Source organism: Xenopus tropicalis, chromosome 6 (assembly GCF_000004195.4).
Source record: "Xenopus tropicalis strain Nigerian chromosome 6, UCB_Xtro_10.0, whole genome shotgun sequence".
NCBI classification, from domain to species: Eukaryota; Metazoa; Chordata; class Amphibia; order Anura; family Pipidae; genus Xenopus; species Xenopus tropicalis.
This window is the reverse complement of record NC_030682.2, coordinates 6114673-6130129: the sequence shown is the minus strand read 5'-3', so window position 1 is coordinate 6130129 and position 15457 is coordinate 6114673. Positions and strand designations below refer to the sequence as shown.

Here is a 15457-nt window from a genome sequence, read left to right as displayed (position 1 = left end):
CAACATAAACACAACAGCACCGGCACAAATTAGAAGCAGCACTGACCCTGAGGTGCCGGCAGCTTTAGTGGTGGCTCAGTGCAGGTGTCCATAATGCTTCCATGGGGGACAAGATGGATATGGTGGGCTTCTTCCACAGCACAGGCTACAAAATGGAGTCTGGACTCCCACAATGCACTGTAATAGGTCACATAGTAGAAATAGGATGGTTTCCAAATGGTTCCCTGCATATACAGCAAGCAGCCAGCAGAGGGAGTGCGATAGATATGACGTGACACCTACTTTCCCATAATTCCCTGCCATACGCTGCCAGGGTTGTGTCAATGAGCCCTAAAAAGAACTGCAAGTTTGGACCTGGTAATAATTCAAGGATTCCCACAGGTGCCATGGATTTGCCCTTTGCAATTGTAGTGGGTAAAGATCAGAGCGTGGCCACAACCAAGCTGGATTGTGGGGTGGAAAACAATGTGTGGGGTGGATCTTTAGTAGATTTTAATGGGGTAGTTCACCTTTAAATTCAGTTTTAGGATTATGCAGACATTGATATTTTAAGACAATTTGCAGTTGGTCTTCATGTTTTATTGTTGTGGTGGTGTACTTTTTGTCCAGCGGCTCTTGAGGTTGGAATCTCAGCAGTTATCTGGTTGCTAGGGTCCACTTTACCCTAGCAACCAGATTGAAAGATGAATAGCAGAGGGCCTAATTAGAACATTAAGTAATAAAAAGCAATAAGAAAATTGTAGCCTGACGCAGGATGTCGGGGTCAGTCACCTCTATTTGAAAGCTGGAGGCTGGAAAGGATTTGAACAAAATTGTAAATGAAGACCAATTGAAAAGCTGTTAAGAATAGGTCATACTACAACATACTAACAGTTAGCCTGTAGCATTGAGGCACTTAGAATATAACACCAAGGAGCAATCTCCCAAGCTTTTCTCCACATAACAAGTCTTTTTTCCCAAAGTTCCATTAGAGATGTACAAACAGAGGTAACAAATCCTCATCATCATGGCGTCACTTGCACCCTGAGCACCCGGATTTCTGGGGGATTTATGTATCTAACTCCTTGTTGTGCATTTCTTTGGTCTGGAGGTGACAATGACCTTGAGAGCCAATTAGTGGTTTGAAGATCAGTGGAGGAATAGTAGAGGGTCTGAAGAGAAAGATAAATAAACAGGGTCGGACTGGGGGGTGAAGGGCAGGGCCCCCCACCCGACGTACTCCCCCCGAGTACGTAAATTTAACGCATCAGGGCAGAAGCGGTCGGGCAGGGGGAGCGCCGCAAGGGTCGGGTCTGGGCCGACGATTTTTCCCGTCCCAGTCCGACCCTGTGAATAAATACCAATAAATATGGAGTCACATAATGCATCTGGACTTGTGGTTGCTAGGCATAATCACAGATACTGCCTGCCTCCAACCAAGGGCAGGCTAAGCTGGCCAAGCACCCTAGGCAACCCGGTCGGCCGCCTCAACCCTGCACCCCCCCACCCCCACATTCACGCACAATGCCACCATGTGGGGTGGGTCAAAGCCCCCATCGTGTAATGACAAGGGAATAGGGGTAGACAGGAGATGTACCTGCACAGCCCCCACCCTGTTGTGGCCTAGGTGGGTGCCTCTTCTACATACCCCTATTTCTGACCTCCAACTGCCAGTCAATCAAGCGCCTCTGAGTTAGGCCCCACCTCCTGCCCCACAGAGGTACCAGAGAGAGGAAAAGTCAGCGGCACTTGGCCATGTGGGGGGGAGTTACTCAGTGCCGGATTAGTAATGAAGGGGCCCCCCATTCCCCACCCCGATTTCACTTTTTCACTGTAGTTATTGATGTTGCTTGAAGTGTAAAGTTTATTGTCGACACAAGAGCAGGGGAAATATACACAGAGGGGCATTTCTGGCTAAACCCCCACCCCTGGGTTCAAGATACTTCAGGGAGGGTCTTTATCTCATCTCTGTGACAAACACACATTTACTGACTCCTCCAACCGCACAAACTCACAGGGCAGATAAGGCAGCAACAAACACATTACACAACGGGTTACTGGTAAGTCTGAACTCACCGGCTCCATATACACTCGGGGCTCATTCATACAGAACCTTCTCGTTGTAAAAACCTTACAGCATTGGCTGCTGGGAACTACTGTGCTTATTAACTCAGAGTAAGATACGGCCATCCCACTCAGAATTACCCCATGTATCTGAGTATTCTGGGGCAGCTGTGTCTTCATTAGCCAGTAGGGAGAGATGGTGCCTATAGTAGCAGTGGGGGGATAATAGCCTCTGGGAAGGGACTGGGGCTGTGGGATAGCAGGTATAGTAGGGAGAGATGGTGCCTATAGTAGCAGTGGGGGGATAATAGCCTCTGGGAAGGGACTGGGGCTGTGGGATAGCAGGTATAGTAGGGAGAGATGGTGCCTATAGTAGCAGTGGGGGGGATAATAGCCTCTGGGAAAGGACTGGGGCTGTGGGATAGCAGGTATAGTAGGGAGAGATGGTGCCTATAGTAGCAGTGGGGGGATAATAGCCTCTGGGAAGGGACTGGGGCTGTGGGATAGAAGGTATAGTAGGGAGAGATGGTGCCTATAGTAGCAGTGGGGGGGTAATAGCCTCTGGGAAGGGACTGGGGCTGTGGGATAGCAGGTATAGTAGGGAGAGATGGTGCCTATAGTAGCAGTGGGGGGATAATAGCCTCTGGGAAGGGACTGGGGCTGTGGGATAGCAGGTATAGTAGGGAGAGATGGTGCCTATAGTAGCAGTGGGGGATAATAGCCTCTGGGAAGGGACTGGGGCTGTGGGATAGCAGGTATAGTAGGGAGAGATGGTGCCTATAGTAGCAGTGGGGGGATAATAGCCTCTGGGAAGGGACTGGGGCTGTGGGATAGCAGGTATAGTAGGGAGAGATATTAGGGGATGTTATCAGTGAGAGTTTCTGGCAGGGAAAGAGTGTAACTAATACAAAGTAACTGAGCCCAGTGAGCTCCTTATCTAACAGTAACAGTCAATAATCCCTATAGCCCCCGACCCAGATGACAGCACGTGATACAAGAGGCTTCAAAAGAATTCAGTCGGTGTTTTTATAACCTTTCATATATCAGAAACACAATATTCAGTTATTTCCATATGAAGCAAATTATAGGCAAAATTGTTAGTTACAAGTTAAAGGTTCCCGTACAAAAGGAGTTAGACAAGTTGTCCATTATCACCATTACCACACTCCATCCATTTTTTTTCAAAAAATACTCCTTTTATATAGATGAAATGGCGGGATCAGATGCAAATGTGCTATTCCCTCATACTGTACTGCCTAAGGGAACCAATATAGCAACTCCTACATATAAATACAGATATAGAGAGAAGGCAGTTAAAAGTGAGTTATAACTATGTACCAGCTTTGCCCCCATACACAGGTGCCCCCAATGGCCCAATAGACAGTACCCCCATACACAGTGCCCTCATAGACAGTACCCCCATACACAGTGCCCCATAGTCAGTACCCCCATACACAGTGCCCCCCATACACAGTGCCCCCATACAAAGTGCCCCCCATACATAGTGCCCCTCATAGAAAGCACCCCCAATTGCCCCCATAGACAGTACCCCCATACACAGTACCTCCAAATGCCCCCATAGAAAGTGCCCCATAGACATACCCCCCATAGAAAGTGCTCCATAGACAGTATCCCCATAGAAAGTGCCCCCATAGACAGTATCCCCATAGAAAGTGCCCCCATAGACAGTGCCCCCATAGACAGTACCCTCCATAGACAGTACCCCCATACACAATGCCCCCATAGTAAGTGCCCCTAAATTTAGACAGTACCCCCCATACATGCTCTTTCTGCGGCTCCTCTCCTTATGCGGCAGCGACAGGCCCTTTTATAAGGTTGCGCCCCTGGGTACATGTGACATCAATACGCATGGGGCGCAACCTTATAAAAGGGCCTGTCACCACCGCACAAGGAGCCGCATTAGGAGAGGAGCCACAGAAGAAGAAGGAGCGCCCCGTTCCAGCCAGCACATCCCGCTGTCCCAGATAGTTCAGTGAATGTCCCGTAATCTATTACGGAAATGCGGGATATTCATTTAACTCACCGGAACAGCGGGATGCGCTATTAAAACCAGGACAATCCCGTGGAAAGCGGGACAGTTGGGGGGTATGGCAGTGACTGTGGGGGATGTGTGCAAGAAGCATTTTTTTAATTGGGGGGCATTATAGTCGTTGCCAGGGCCCAATTCAGAGGGGCTCAAGGGTGGCCCTGCTTCCTGACTATAAGGAAGCCAAATGGGGCTAAATGCCAAAATTACCTTTGAGGTCTATGTGTTTCATTGCCAGTAGTGACACTACCAGTAGGGGCACTACTTGTTTGGGTCTTTAAATACCCTCTAATAATATGTTTGGTGCCTTGTTAGTCCCAGTGCATCTGTGTCACAAACCCACCCATGTTCTGCCCCTTGCCAATCCCAACACCCCATAGACATCAAGACGCAACTTAAATGACCCCATTATATTCCAATGAGTAGCATGGAGAGTGCGGCATCGTGACATATTCCTTAATGATGATCAACCCAACTTGTGTTTTTAGTCCCCAACATGTAAATAATATGTAATATCACTAAAAACCTTTTTTGGAATGCAACATCTCTTCTTGGTGGTGCCTGTGTAACAAATGAGAGGTAGTTGTCTCATAACAGCCAATCCCCAGAAGCACAGTAGGATGTGAGTAGCCAATCACAGCTCTGCCCTCACACGGGGAAAGATTTTCTTGTTTATAACTGCCACCCTACTGGGATTGGCTGGTAGCCTACATTGAATAGTGCTGATCTTCTAAACTAATGGGAATTCAGCACAAAATAGAACAGTTACGGACACGTTCCTTTTGTAGACATGTAAAATAGATGTTTATTAAAACTGCCAATACTGTGCTTTATCTTCTCAGAGAACTGGCCTGATTCTGGTTCCTCCACATACAAGTCAGTTCCATACGGAATAAAGATAAAGAGGGAAGAGAACAACAGAAAGGGCTTTGTTGAAAATCCAGAAGTTCTGAAGAATCCCATCTAAAGAATGAAGAAGATCCAAGTACATCCAAGTGATAAAACCACCGTCAGTAAGAAAATGACTGCCCTGAGCACAAAGCAGAGAATGTTCTCTAGATCCTACAGCGCAGTGACACCTTTTGTCTGTACAAAGTGTGAGAGACGATTCCGTAGCAACGAGGAACTTCTCTCCCACAAACGGATTCATACCGGGAGGCCATTTGTCTGTGCTGTTTGTGGGAAATGCTTCTCACACAGAATCATCCTCCAAGCGCACCAGTGGCTTCATACTGGGGAGAAACCATTCCCCTGCACTCAGTGTAATGAGAGCTTTCTGTACAAAAGGGGCCTTCACCAACATCAGCAAATCCACCAGAAGGGGAAACCATATGTCTGTTCTACGTGTGGGAAAACATTAGCATCCATACACAGTCTTGCTCAGCACATGCTAATTCATGCAAATGTAAAACCTTATTCCTGCTCTGAGTGTGGGATTCACTTCCGACTGAAGGGATCTCTTATTAGGCACCAGGGGATCCACACTGGAGTCAAACCGTATCATTGTACTCAGTTTAGAAAACGCTTTTCCCATAAGGAAGAACTGAAACTGCACTGTCAGAGTCACACAGGAGAGAAACCATTTGTGTGTCCTGATTGTGGAAAGGGATTTTCATTAGGAAGCCTTCTCCTGTCCCACCAGTCTGTTCACTCAGGGGAGAAACCATTTTCCTGCTCAGAGTGTGGCAAATCATTTAGATTAGAGTCAGATCTTTGGATCCATCGGATGATCCACACTGGGGTGAAACCATATGTTTGTCCTCACTGTGGGAAAGACTTTATTCAGAAAGGAGTTTTTACGAACCACTGTCGAACCCACACAGGGGAGAAACCTTTTGTTTGTTCTGAATGTGGAAAAAGATTTTCATTAAAATGCCATCTCCGTAGTCACCAATTGATTCACACAGGGGAGAAACCTTATGCTTGTTCAGAGTGTGATAAATCATATAGAATAAAATCACGTCTTAAAATCCACCAACGTGTTCACACGGGAGAGAAACCTTATGCTTGTTCAGAGTGTGATACATCATTTAGATTAAGGGTAGGTCTTCAACTCCACCAACGTATCCATACGGGAGAGAAACCACTGGAATGTAAAGAGTGCGGGAAATGTTTCCGGAGAAGAGAAACTTTAAAAAGACATCAGCTAACCCACACTGGGATGAAATCTTTTCAGTGTTCTGAGTGTGGAAAGCAATTCAGTCGCAAGGACAGACTAAGTCAGCACCAGTTAATTCACACCGGGGAGAAACCATTTGAATGTGCCACGTGTGGGAGACGGTTCAGACAGAAATGTAACCTGAATAAGCACCAGTTAGTCCACACTGGGGAGAAACCCTATGTCTGCACTGAGTGTGGAATGGGCTACAAGGATAAGAGGTACCTGGTGGCTCATCTTCGGACTCACACAGGAGAGGCAGGTATTCCTTGTACTGAGTGTGGGAAAACCTTCCTGTCAGAGAAAAACCTCCACATGCAGATACACACTGGGGTGAAGCCTTTTGCCTGCAAAGAGTGTGGGAAATCTTTCTCACATTTTGACTAATGCATGCTGGGATAAAGCCCTTTGAAAGTACCGAGTGTGGGAAACAGTTCCTGCAAAAGTGGCTTTTCAAAAATCACCAGTTTATTCACACTGGGGAGAACCCCTTTGCCTGCACTGAGTGAGGGAAAAGTTACAGAACCAAGTTTGTTCTTGTTAATCACCTTCAACTTCTCACAGGAGAGAAACCATTTGCATGCACAGAGTGTAGAAAGCCACCAGCTAACTCACACAGGGGAGAAACCTCACGTCTGTACTGAGTGTGGAACAGGCTTTAGAGCTGGAAGCTACCTACTCATCTTCTCATTCACACAGGTGAGGAGCCATTTATATGTGAAGAGTGTTGGAAATGCTTTGGTACAAATCAGAACCTTCATATCCACAAATGGACTTACACAGGGGAAAAACATTTTGCCTGTGGGGAATGTGGGAAATGCTTCTCACAGAAGTGGAATCTATTCAGACATCGGAGGGTTCACTCTGGCGAAGGAGTGTGGGAAATGCTACAAGCACAAAGAGCACCTGAAGTCCCATCAGCAGATCCACACCGGGGAGAAACCATACACAACAAATGATGCAGAATCTCATGGCAGTAATCAAAAAGAGCCACCAATTGTGACTAGAGAAATGTCCGCTGCCTATTGGGCAATGGAACACAGGCTGTTATCCATTTGGTTTCACCCTTTCTTATCACATTATGAAATGGGACATTGACTTGGTGTTTAAGAAATGTTTTTGTGTTTTTGACTGTTATGACATTTCCCCATAAGTGACCCGCTGAGGCACAGTGACATCTTATTCCGTTAGGGTCACACCCTCTGAGATACTGAGTGTTGGACATTGGCAAAAACCGGGGAACGAGGGAGTAAGAATAGAAAGAAGACGGACTTTCCTGGATGGACATCTGGGACCTCCGAGGAAAAGACTTGAGAGAAACTGGTAACGACCCTCAGTGCCACCTTGCTCATTAACCTTCATTAAGACTTTAATAGTATCGTTGGCATATTTAATTTCAACTGCAGTGACATTTTTTTTTTAAAAATATGGTAAAATATAAATAAACGATTCTTCAATAAATCTCTCTTTTTCCATAAATAGAAACTCTAGTAACATTGTGGGAACCCAAGACATTGTCAACTGAGTCGGCTTTTTTTAACCTGAAAGGGGTCCCCAAACTACCATTGCCAGTCCCCCCCCCCAAAGGCAATAAGGACAACCAGGTTGGGATAAAACAGGCCACAGCTTTATTAACAAATTACTGTTGAGATTTTTTACAATAACAATCAACATTGTATCAACATTACAAGGCAGGGTCGGACTCAACCCTCCCCCTCCCGACTGCTCCTCCCCTGACGTGTCAAATTTACGCGCTCGGAGGAGGATGTCTGGTGGGGGGCCCCTGCGGGGGGGTTAGGGGATGCACCAGCAGGGCCCCTGGGAACCCCAGTGGGCCCTTCACCGCCCCCAGTTTGACCCTGATTACAGGTATATCCCCACACAGAATGCTTGCCCACCGGAAGACCACCACCAACTGGGCTACCTGCCATGCCGGCCGCCTGTCACAGGAGCAACAGGTGGGCAAGTGGGAGCAGGTAACCATAAAACCACCGTCCTGGGACCCTTGTCCGAGGAAACCATATCCACCTTGGAACCTTGGCCTAAAACTGGGGCATAAGCCCCCACCCCTGGCAATCATTCCTCTGCAGCTGTGACAATAAGGCATCTGTAGCCAATTACAATGCCCCCTCACCTGGAAACTTACCACAAAACCAGGGCGGGAGGGTGGGATATTGCTTGTCCTCTTCTCCACCGGAAAAGGTAGGAACTTACTTTACCGCGTTCCCTATCCCATGTTGTCTCCTCCTTCTGCCTGCTGACTTCCAATTGCACCCATCCAGAAGTTAACCCTTTGCGGACCTCCCCCATTTCTAGCCTGACCTTCCTCACCCAGTCAAGGCCCTTCCTTTTAATAAGTGTGAGCCCCAGTCTGGTTAAAAGTAGGTGGAAAGTACAAAGTTTCTTTAGACCCATAGTGATGAGCCCCAAGGCTTGTCCCCCCAGTCAGAATTAACCAGGAGCCAAGGCAGAGGTGCTGCCATATTGGAACTAAAGTTCTAAAGTGCAGCAGACAAGCAGACAATGATCTTCCAGGTAACTCCCCCCAGCATTAAACTAATCAGCTATAACGTGCACAGAAGGAATTACTTGGAAGACTCTGGGTGAGGGAACATTCATAGGTCAGTTGTTTATAAACAGCGGGGTCACTACTCACCCACCATGTATTTCCCATACCTACCTTTCAGCTTCTACCAAACTCCTACCTACCTGTGCAGCCTGGGAGGAACCATGATAGGAAGGCTAATAGTTCAAATAGCTTAGATCCATCCTGTACAGATCTGGACTGGGATTAAACTAGTCCCTGGCATTTCGAGTACACAGAGGCCCAAACAGCCCCCCCACTAGTCCAACAGTGACTGTCTATGGTAGGGGCCCCAAACTTTTTACCCATGAGCAACATTTAAATATAAAAAAGTTGGGGAGCAACACAAGCATATAAAAAGTTCCTAGGGGGGACCAGTAAGGGCTGTGATTGGTTATTTGGTAGCCCAATAGGGACTGGTAGACTACATGGTCTTTATGGTCAGAAAAGCAAAAATAAGCATCTTCTTTGAGGCCACTGGGAGCAACATCTCAGGGTTTGGGGAGCAACGTGTTGGCAGTGTTGGACTGGGACCCCAGGGGCCCCCAAAAAACCTTAGCCCAAAGGCCCCACTCTCTAGACTATTTTTCCTCCTTTCCTCCCCCCCCAATCTCTTTATTCTCCCAGTCTCTCTTATTTACATTGTAACATCTATTCTTCCATCTATTTCTCCTCTTTCTTCCTATTCAAAAATAGGGAATGGCCATGAAACCGGCCAAATTATCAGGAGTAGAAGGGCCCCCTGACCCCTGGGCCCCCCGGGAGTTTCCCTGGTATCCCGGCCGGTCCGACACTTACCCAATTGGGGATCACTGGTCTGTGGCACCTTACAGCAGCCCTTTCTGCCATTCACCAGAATCCACAGATTACACAGTTTATAACATTCCCTGAGTCACCCCCCCCCCAGGCACACACAGATAAGGGAGCAGCACACACACTGCCTGCTGGGTAAGTCGGCTCTTTATATTCTCACTTGCTCCATTTCTATACAATTTAGGCACTTACCTTACAGCACTGACTGCTGGGAGCTGTGGGGCTTATTAACCCCTGTAATAATCCATGTGGGGCTGTGGCTGCGGGGCTGCTGGGAGGTGAAGTTCCATTTGAGTTGTACTGTGCCTTGGGCTCTTTTATGATATATTTACTCACATGTTAATTGGATGCCTGTACATATGTTTTACTCATACACATAAACCTGGGCATTGGGGTTATTCACCTTTTTGATGCTTATAGCGATGCTGCTCAGAATGGTGCATGGTTTGTGCAGTGGGAAATGGCTGTGAAAGTTCCCTAACACTGCAAATTTAAATGAATAAATGCATGAGCATCATAATTGCAACTATAATATATAAGGGGATAATATATATACTAGGGAGAGATGGTGCCTATAGTAGCAGTGGGGGGATAATAGCCTCTGGGAAGGGACTGGGGCTGTGGGATAGCAGGTATAGTAGGGAGAGATGGGGCCTATAGTAGCAGTGGGGGGATAATAGCCTCTGGGAAGGGACTGGGGCTGAGGGATAGCAGGTATAGTAGGGAGAGATGGTGCCTATAGTAGCAGTGGGGGGATAATAGCCTCTGGGAAGGGACTGGGGCTGTGGGATAGCAGGTATAGTAGGGGGAGATGGTGCCTATAGTAGCAGTGGGGGATAATAGCCTCTGGGAAGGGACTGGGGCTGTGGGATAGCAGGTATAGTAGGGAGAGATGGTGCCTATAGTAGCAGTGGGGGGATAATAGCCTCTGGGAAGGGACTGGGGCTGTGGGATAGCAGGTATAGTAGGGAGAGATGGTGCCTATAGTAGCAGTGGGGGGATAATAGCCTCTGGGAAGGGACTGGGGCTGTGGGATAGCAGGTATAGTAGGGGGAGATGGTGCCTATAGTAGCAGTGGGGGGATAATAGCCTCTGGGAAGGGACTGGGGCTGTGGGATAGCAGGTATAGTAGGGAGAGATGGTGCCTATAGTAGCAGTGGGGGGATAATAGCCTCTGGGAAGGGACTGGGGCTGTGGGATAGCAGGTATAGTAGGGAGAGATGGTGCCTATAGTAGCAGTGGGGGGATAATAGCCTCTGGGAAGGGACTGGGGCTGTGGGATAGCAGGTATAGTAGGGAGAGATGGTGCCTATAGTAGCAGTGGGATAATAGCCTCTGGGAAGGGACTGGGGCTGTGGGATAGCAGGTATAGTAGGGAGAGATGGTGCCTATAGTAGCAGTGGGGGGATAATAGCCTCTGGGAAGGGACTGGAGCTGTGGGATAGCAGGTATAGTAGGGAGAGATGGTGCCTATAGTAGCAGTGGGGGGATAATAGCCTCTGGGAAGGGACTGGGGCTGTGGGATAGCAGGTATAGTAGGGAGAGATGGTGCCTATAGTAGCAGTGGGGGGATAATAGCCTCTGGGAAGGGACTGGGGCTGTGGGATAGCAGGTATAGTAGGGAGAGATGGTGCCTATAGTAGCAGTGGGGGATAATAGCCTCTGGGAAGGGACTGGGGCTGTGGGATAGCAGGTATAGTAGGGAGAGATGGTGCCTATAGTAGCAGTGGGGGGATAATAGCCTCTGGGAAGGGACTGGGGCTGTGGGATAGCAGGTATAGTAGGGAGAAATGGTGCCTATAGTAGCAGTGGGGGGATAATAGCCTCTGGGAAGGGACTGGGGCTGTGGGATAGCAGGTATAGTAGGGAGAGATGGTGCCTATAGTAGCAGTGGGGGGATAATAGTCTCTGGGAAGGGACTGGGGCTGTGGGATAGCAGGTATAGTAGGGTGAGATGGTGCCTATAGTAGCAGTGGGGGGGGGATAATAGCCTCTGGGAAGGGACTGGGGCTGTGGGATAGCGGGTATAGTAGGGAGAGATGGTGCCTATAGTAGCAGTGGGATAATAGCCTCTGGGAAGGGACTGGGGCTGTGGGATAGCAGGTATAGTAGGGAGAGATGGTGCCTATAGTAGCAGTGGGATAATAGCCTCTGGGAAGAGACTGGGGCTGTGGGATAGCAGGTATAGTAGGGAGAGATGGTGCCTATAGTAGCAGTGGGGGATAATAGCCTCTGGGAAGGGACTGGGGCTGTGGGATAGCAGGTATAGTAGGGAGAGATGGTGCCTATAGTAGCAGTGGGGGGGTAATAGCCTCTGGGGAGGGACTGGGGCTGTGGGATAGCAGGTATAGTAGGGAGAGATGGTGCCTATAGTAGCAGTGGGGGGATAATAGCCTCTGGGAAGGGACTGGGGCTGTGGGATAGTAGGTATAGTAGGGAGAGATGGTGCCTATAGTAGCAGTGGGGGGATAATAGCCTCTGGGAAGGGACTGGGGCTGTGGGATAGCAGGTATAGTAGGGAGAGATGGTGCCTATAGTAGCAGTGGGGGGATAATAGCCTCTGGGAAGGGACTGGGGCTGTGGGATAGTAGGTATAGTAGGGAGAGATGGTGCCTATAGTAGCAGTGGGGGGATAATAGCCTCTGGGAAGGGACTGGGGCTGTGGGATAGCAGGTATAGTAGGGAGAGATGGTGCCTATAGTAGCAGTGGGGGATAATAGCCTCTGGGAAGGGACTGGGGCTGTGGGATAGCAGGTATAGTAGGGAGAGATGGTGCCTATAGTAGCAGTGGGGGATAATAGCCTCTGGGAAGGGACTGGGGCTGTGGGATAGCAGGTATAGTAGGGAGAGATGGTGCCTATAGTAGCAGTGGGGGGATAATAGCCTCTGGGAAGGGACTGGGGCTGTGGGATAGCAGGTATAGTAGGGAGAAATGGTGCCTATAGTAGCAGTGGGGGGATAATAGCCTCTGGGAAGGGACTGGGGCTGTGGGATAGCAGGTATAGTAGGGAGAGATGGTGCCTATAGTAGCAGTGGGGGGATAATAGTCTCTGGGAAGGGACTGGGGCTGTGGGATAGCAGGTATAGTAGGGTGAGATGGTGCCTATAGTAGCAGTGGGGGGGGGATAATAGCCTCTGGGAAGGGACTGGGGCTGTGGGATAGCGGGTATAGTAGGGAGAGATGGTGCCTATAGTAGCAGTGGGATAATAGCCTCTGGGAAGGGACTGGGGCTGTGGGATAGCAGGTATAGTAGGGAGAGATGGTGCCTATAGTAGCAGTGGGATAATAGCCTCTGGGAAGAGACTGGGGCTGTGGGATAGCAGGTATAGTAGGGAGAGATGGTGCCTATAGTAGCAGTGGGGGGATAATAGCCTCTGGGAAGGGACTGGGGCTGTGGGATAGCAGGTATAGTAGGGAGAGATGGTGCCTATAGTAGCAGTGGGGGGGTAATAGCCTCTGGGGAGGGACTGGGGCTGTGGGATAGCAGGTATAGTAGGGAGAGATGGTGCCTATAGTAGCAGTGGGGGGATAATAGCCTCTGGGAAGGGACTGGGGCTGTGGGATAGTAGGTATAGTAGGGAGAGATGGTGCCTATAGTAGCAGTGGGGGGATAATAGCCTCTGGGAAGGGACTGGGGCTGTGGGATAGCAGGTATAGTAGGGAGAGATGGTGCCTATAGTAGCAGTGGGGGGATAATAGCCTCTGGGAAGGGACTGGGGCTGTGGGATAGTAGGTATAGTAGGGAGAGATGGTGCCTATAGTAGCAGTGGGGGGATAATAGCCTCTGGGAAGGGACTGGGGCTGTGGGATAGCAGGTATAGTAGGGAGAGATGGTGCCTATAGTAGCAGTGGGGGGATAATAGCCTCTGGGAAGGGACTGGGGCTGTGGGATAGCAGGTATAGTAGGGAGAGATGGTGCCTATAGTAGCAGTGGGGGGATAATAGCCTCTGGGAAGGGACTGGGGCTGTGGGATAGCAGGTATAGTAGGGAGACATGGTGCCTATAGTAGCAGTGGGGGGATAATAGCCTCTGGGAAGGGACTGGGGCTGTGGGATAGCAGGTATAGTAGGGAGAGATGGTGCCTATAGTAGCAGTGGGGGGGATAATAGCCTCTGGGAAGGGACTGGGGCTGTGGGATAGCAGGTATAGTAGGGAGAGATGGTGCCTATAGTAGCAGTGGGATAATAGCCTCTGGGAAGGGACTGGGGCTGTGGGATAGCAGGTATAGTAGGGAGAGATGGTGCCTATAGTAGCAGTGGGGGGATAATAGCCTCTGGGAAGGGACTGGGGCTGTGGGATAGCAGGTATAGTAGGGAGAGATGGTGCCTATAGTAGCAGTGGGATAATAGTCTCTGGGAAGGGACTGGGGCTGTGGGATAGCAGGTATAGTAGGGAGAGATGGTGCCTATAGTAGCAGTGGGGGGATAATAGCCTCTGGGAAGGGACTGGGGCTGTGGGATAGCAGGTATAGTAGGGAGAGATGGTGCCTATAGTAGCAGTGGGATAATAGTCTCTGGGAAGGGACTGGAGCTGTGGGATAGCAGGTATAGTAGGGAGAGATGGTGCCTATAGTAGCAGTGGGGGGATAATAGCCTCTGGGAAGGGACTGGGGCTGTGGGATAGCAGGTATAGTAGGGAGAGATGGTGCCTATAGTAGCAGTGGGGGGATAATAGCCTCTGGGAAGGGACTGGGGCTGTGGGATAGCAGGTATAGTAGGGAGAGATGGTGCCTATAGTAGCAGTGGGATAATAGTCTCTGGGAAGGGACTGGAGCTGTGGGATAGCAGGTATAGTAGGGAGAGATGGTGCCTATAGTAGCAGTGGGGGGATAATAGCCTCTGGGAAGGGACTGGGGCTGTGGGATAGCAGGTATAGTAGGGAGAGATGGTGCCTATAGTAGCAGTGGGATAATAGCCTCTGGGAAGGGACTGGGGCTGTGGGATAGCAGGTATAGTAGGGAGAGATGGTGCCTATAGTAGCAGTGGGGGGATAATAGCCTCTGGGAAGGGACTGGGGCTGTGGGATAGCAGGTATAGTAGGGAGAGATGGTGCCTATAGTAGCAGTGGGGGGATAATAGCCTCTGGGAAGGGACTGGGGCTGTGGGATAGCAGGTATAGTAGGGAGAGATGGTGCCTATAGTAGCAGTGGGGGGATAATAGCCTCTGGGAAGGGACTGGGGCTGTGGGATAGCAGGTATAGTAGGGAGAGATGGTGCCTATAGTAGCAGTGGGGGATAATAGCCTCTGGGAAGGGACTGGGGCTGTGGGATAGCAGGTATAGTAGGGAGAGATGGTGCCTATAGTAACAGTGGGGGATAATAGCCTCTGGGAAGGGACTGGGGCTGTAGGATAGCAGGTATAGTAGGGAGAGATGGTGCCTATAGTAACAGTGGGGGATAATAGCCTCTGGGAAGGGACTGGGGCTGTGGGATAGCAGGTATAGTAGGGAGAGATGGTGCCTATAGTAGCAGTGGGGGGATAATAGCCTCTGGGAAGGGACTGGGGCTGTGGGATAGCAGGTATAGTAGGGAGAGATGGTGCCTATAGTAGCAGTGGGGGGATAATAGCCTCTGGGAAGGGACTGGGGCTGTGGGATAGCAGGTATAGTAGGGAGAGATGGTGCCTATAGTAGCAGTGGGGGGATAATAGCCTCTGGGAAGGGACTGGGGCTGTGGGATAGCAGGTATAGTAGGGAGAGATGGTGCCTATAGTAGCAGTGGGGGGATAATAGCCTCTGGGAAGGGACTGGAGCTGTGGGATAGCAGGTATAGTAGGGAGAGATGGTGCCTATAGTAGCAGTGGGGGGATAA

At 49.5% G+C, this 15457-nt stretch overlaps 1 protein-coding gene across 1 annotated transcript; it reads left to right on the top strand.

The window, feature by feature from the left end:
- Positions 1–1973: 1973 nt before the first annotated feature.
- On the top strand, positions 1974–7666 carry LOC105945178 (zinc finger protein OZF-like). Its single transcript, XM_012965726.3, has 2 exons — positions 1974–2039; positions 4933–7666. The coding sequence occupies exon 2, from the start codon at positions 5061–5063 to the stop codon at positions 6633–6635; it is 1575 nt and encodes a 524-aa protein (XP_012821180.2). The 5' UTR covers positions 1974–2039; positions 4933–5060; the 3' UTR covers positions 6636–7666.
- Positions 7667–15457: the final 7791 nt, after the last annotated feature.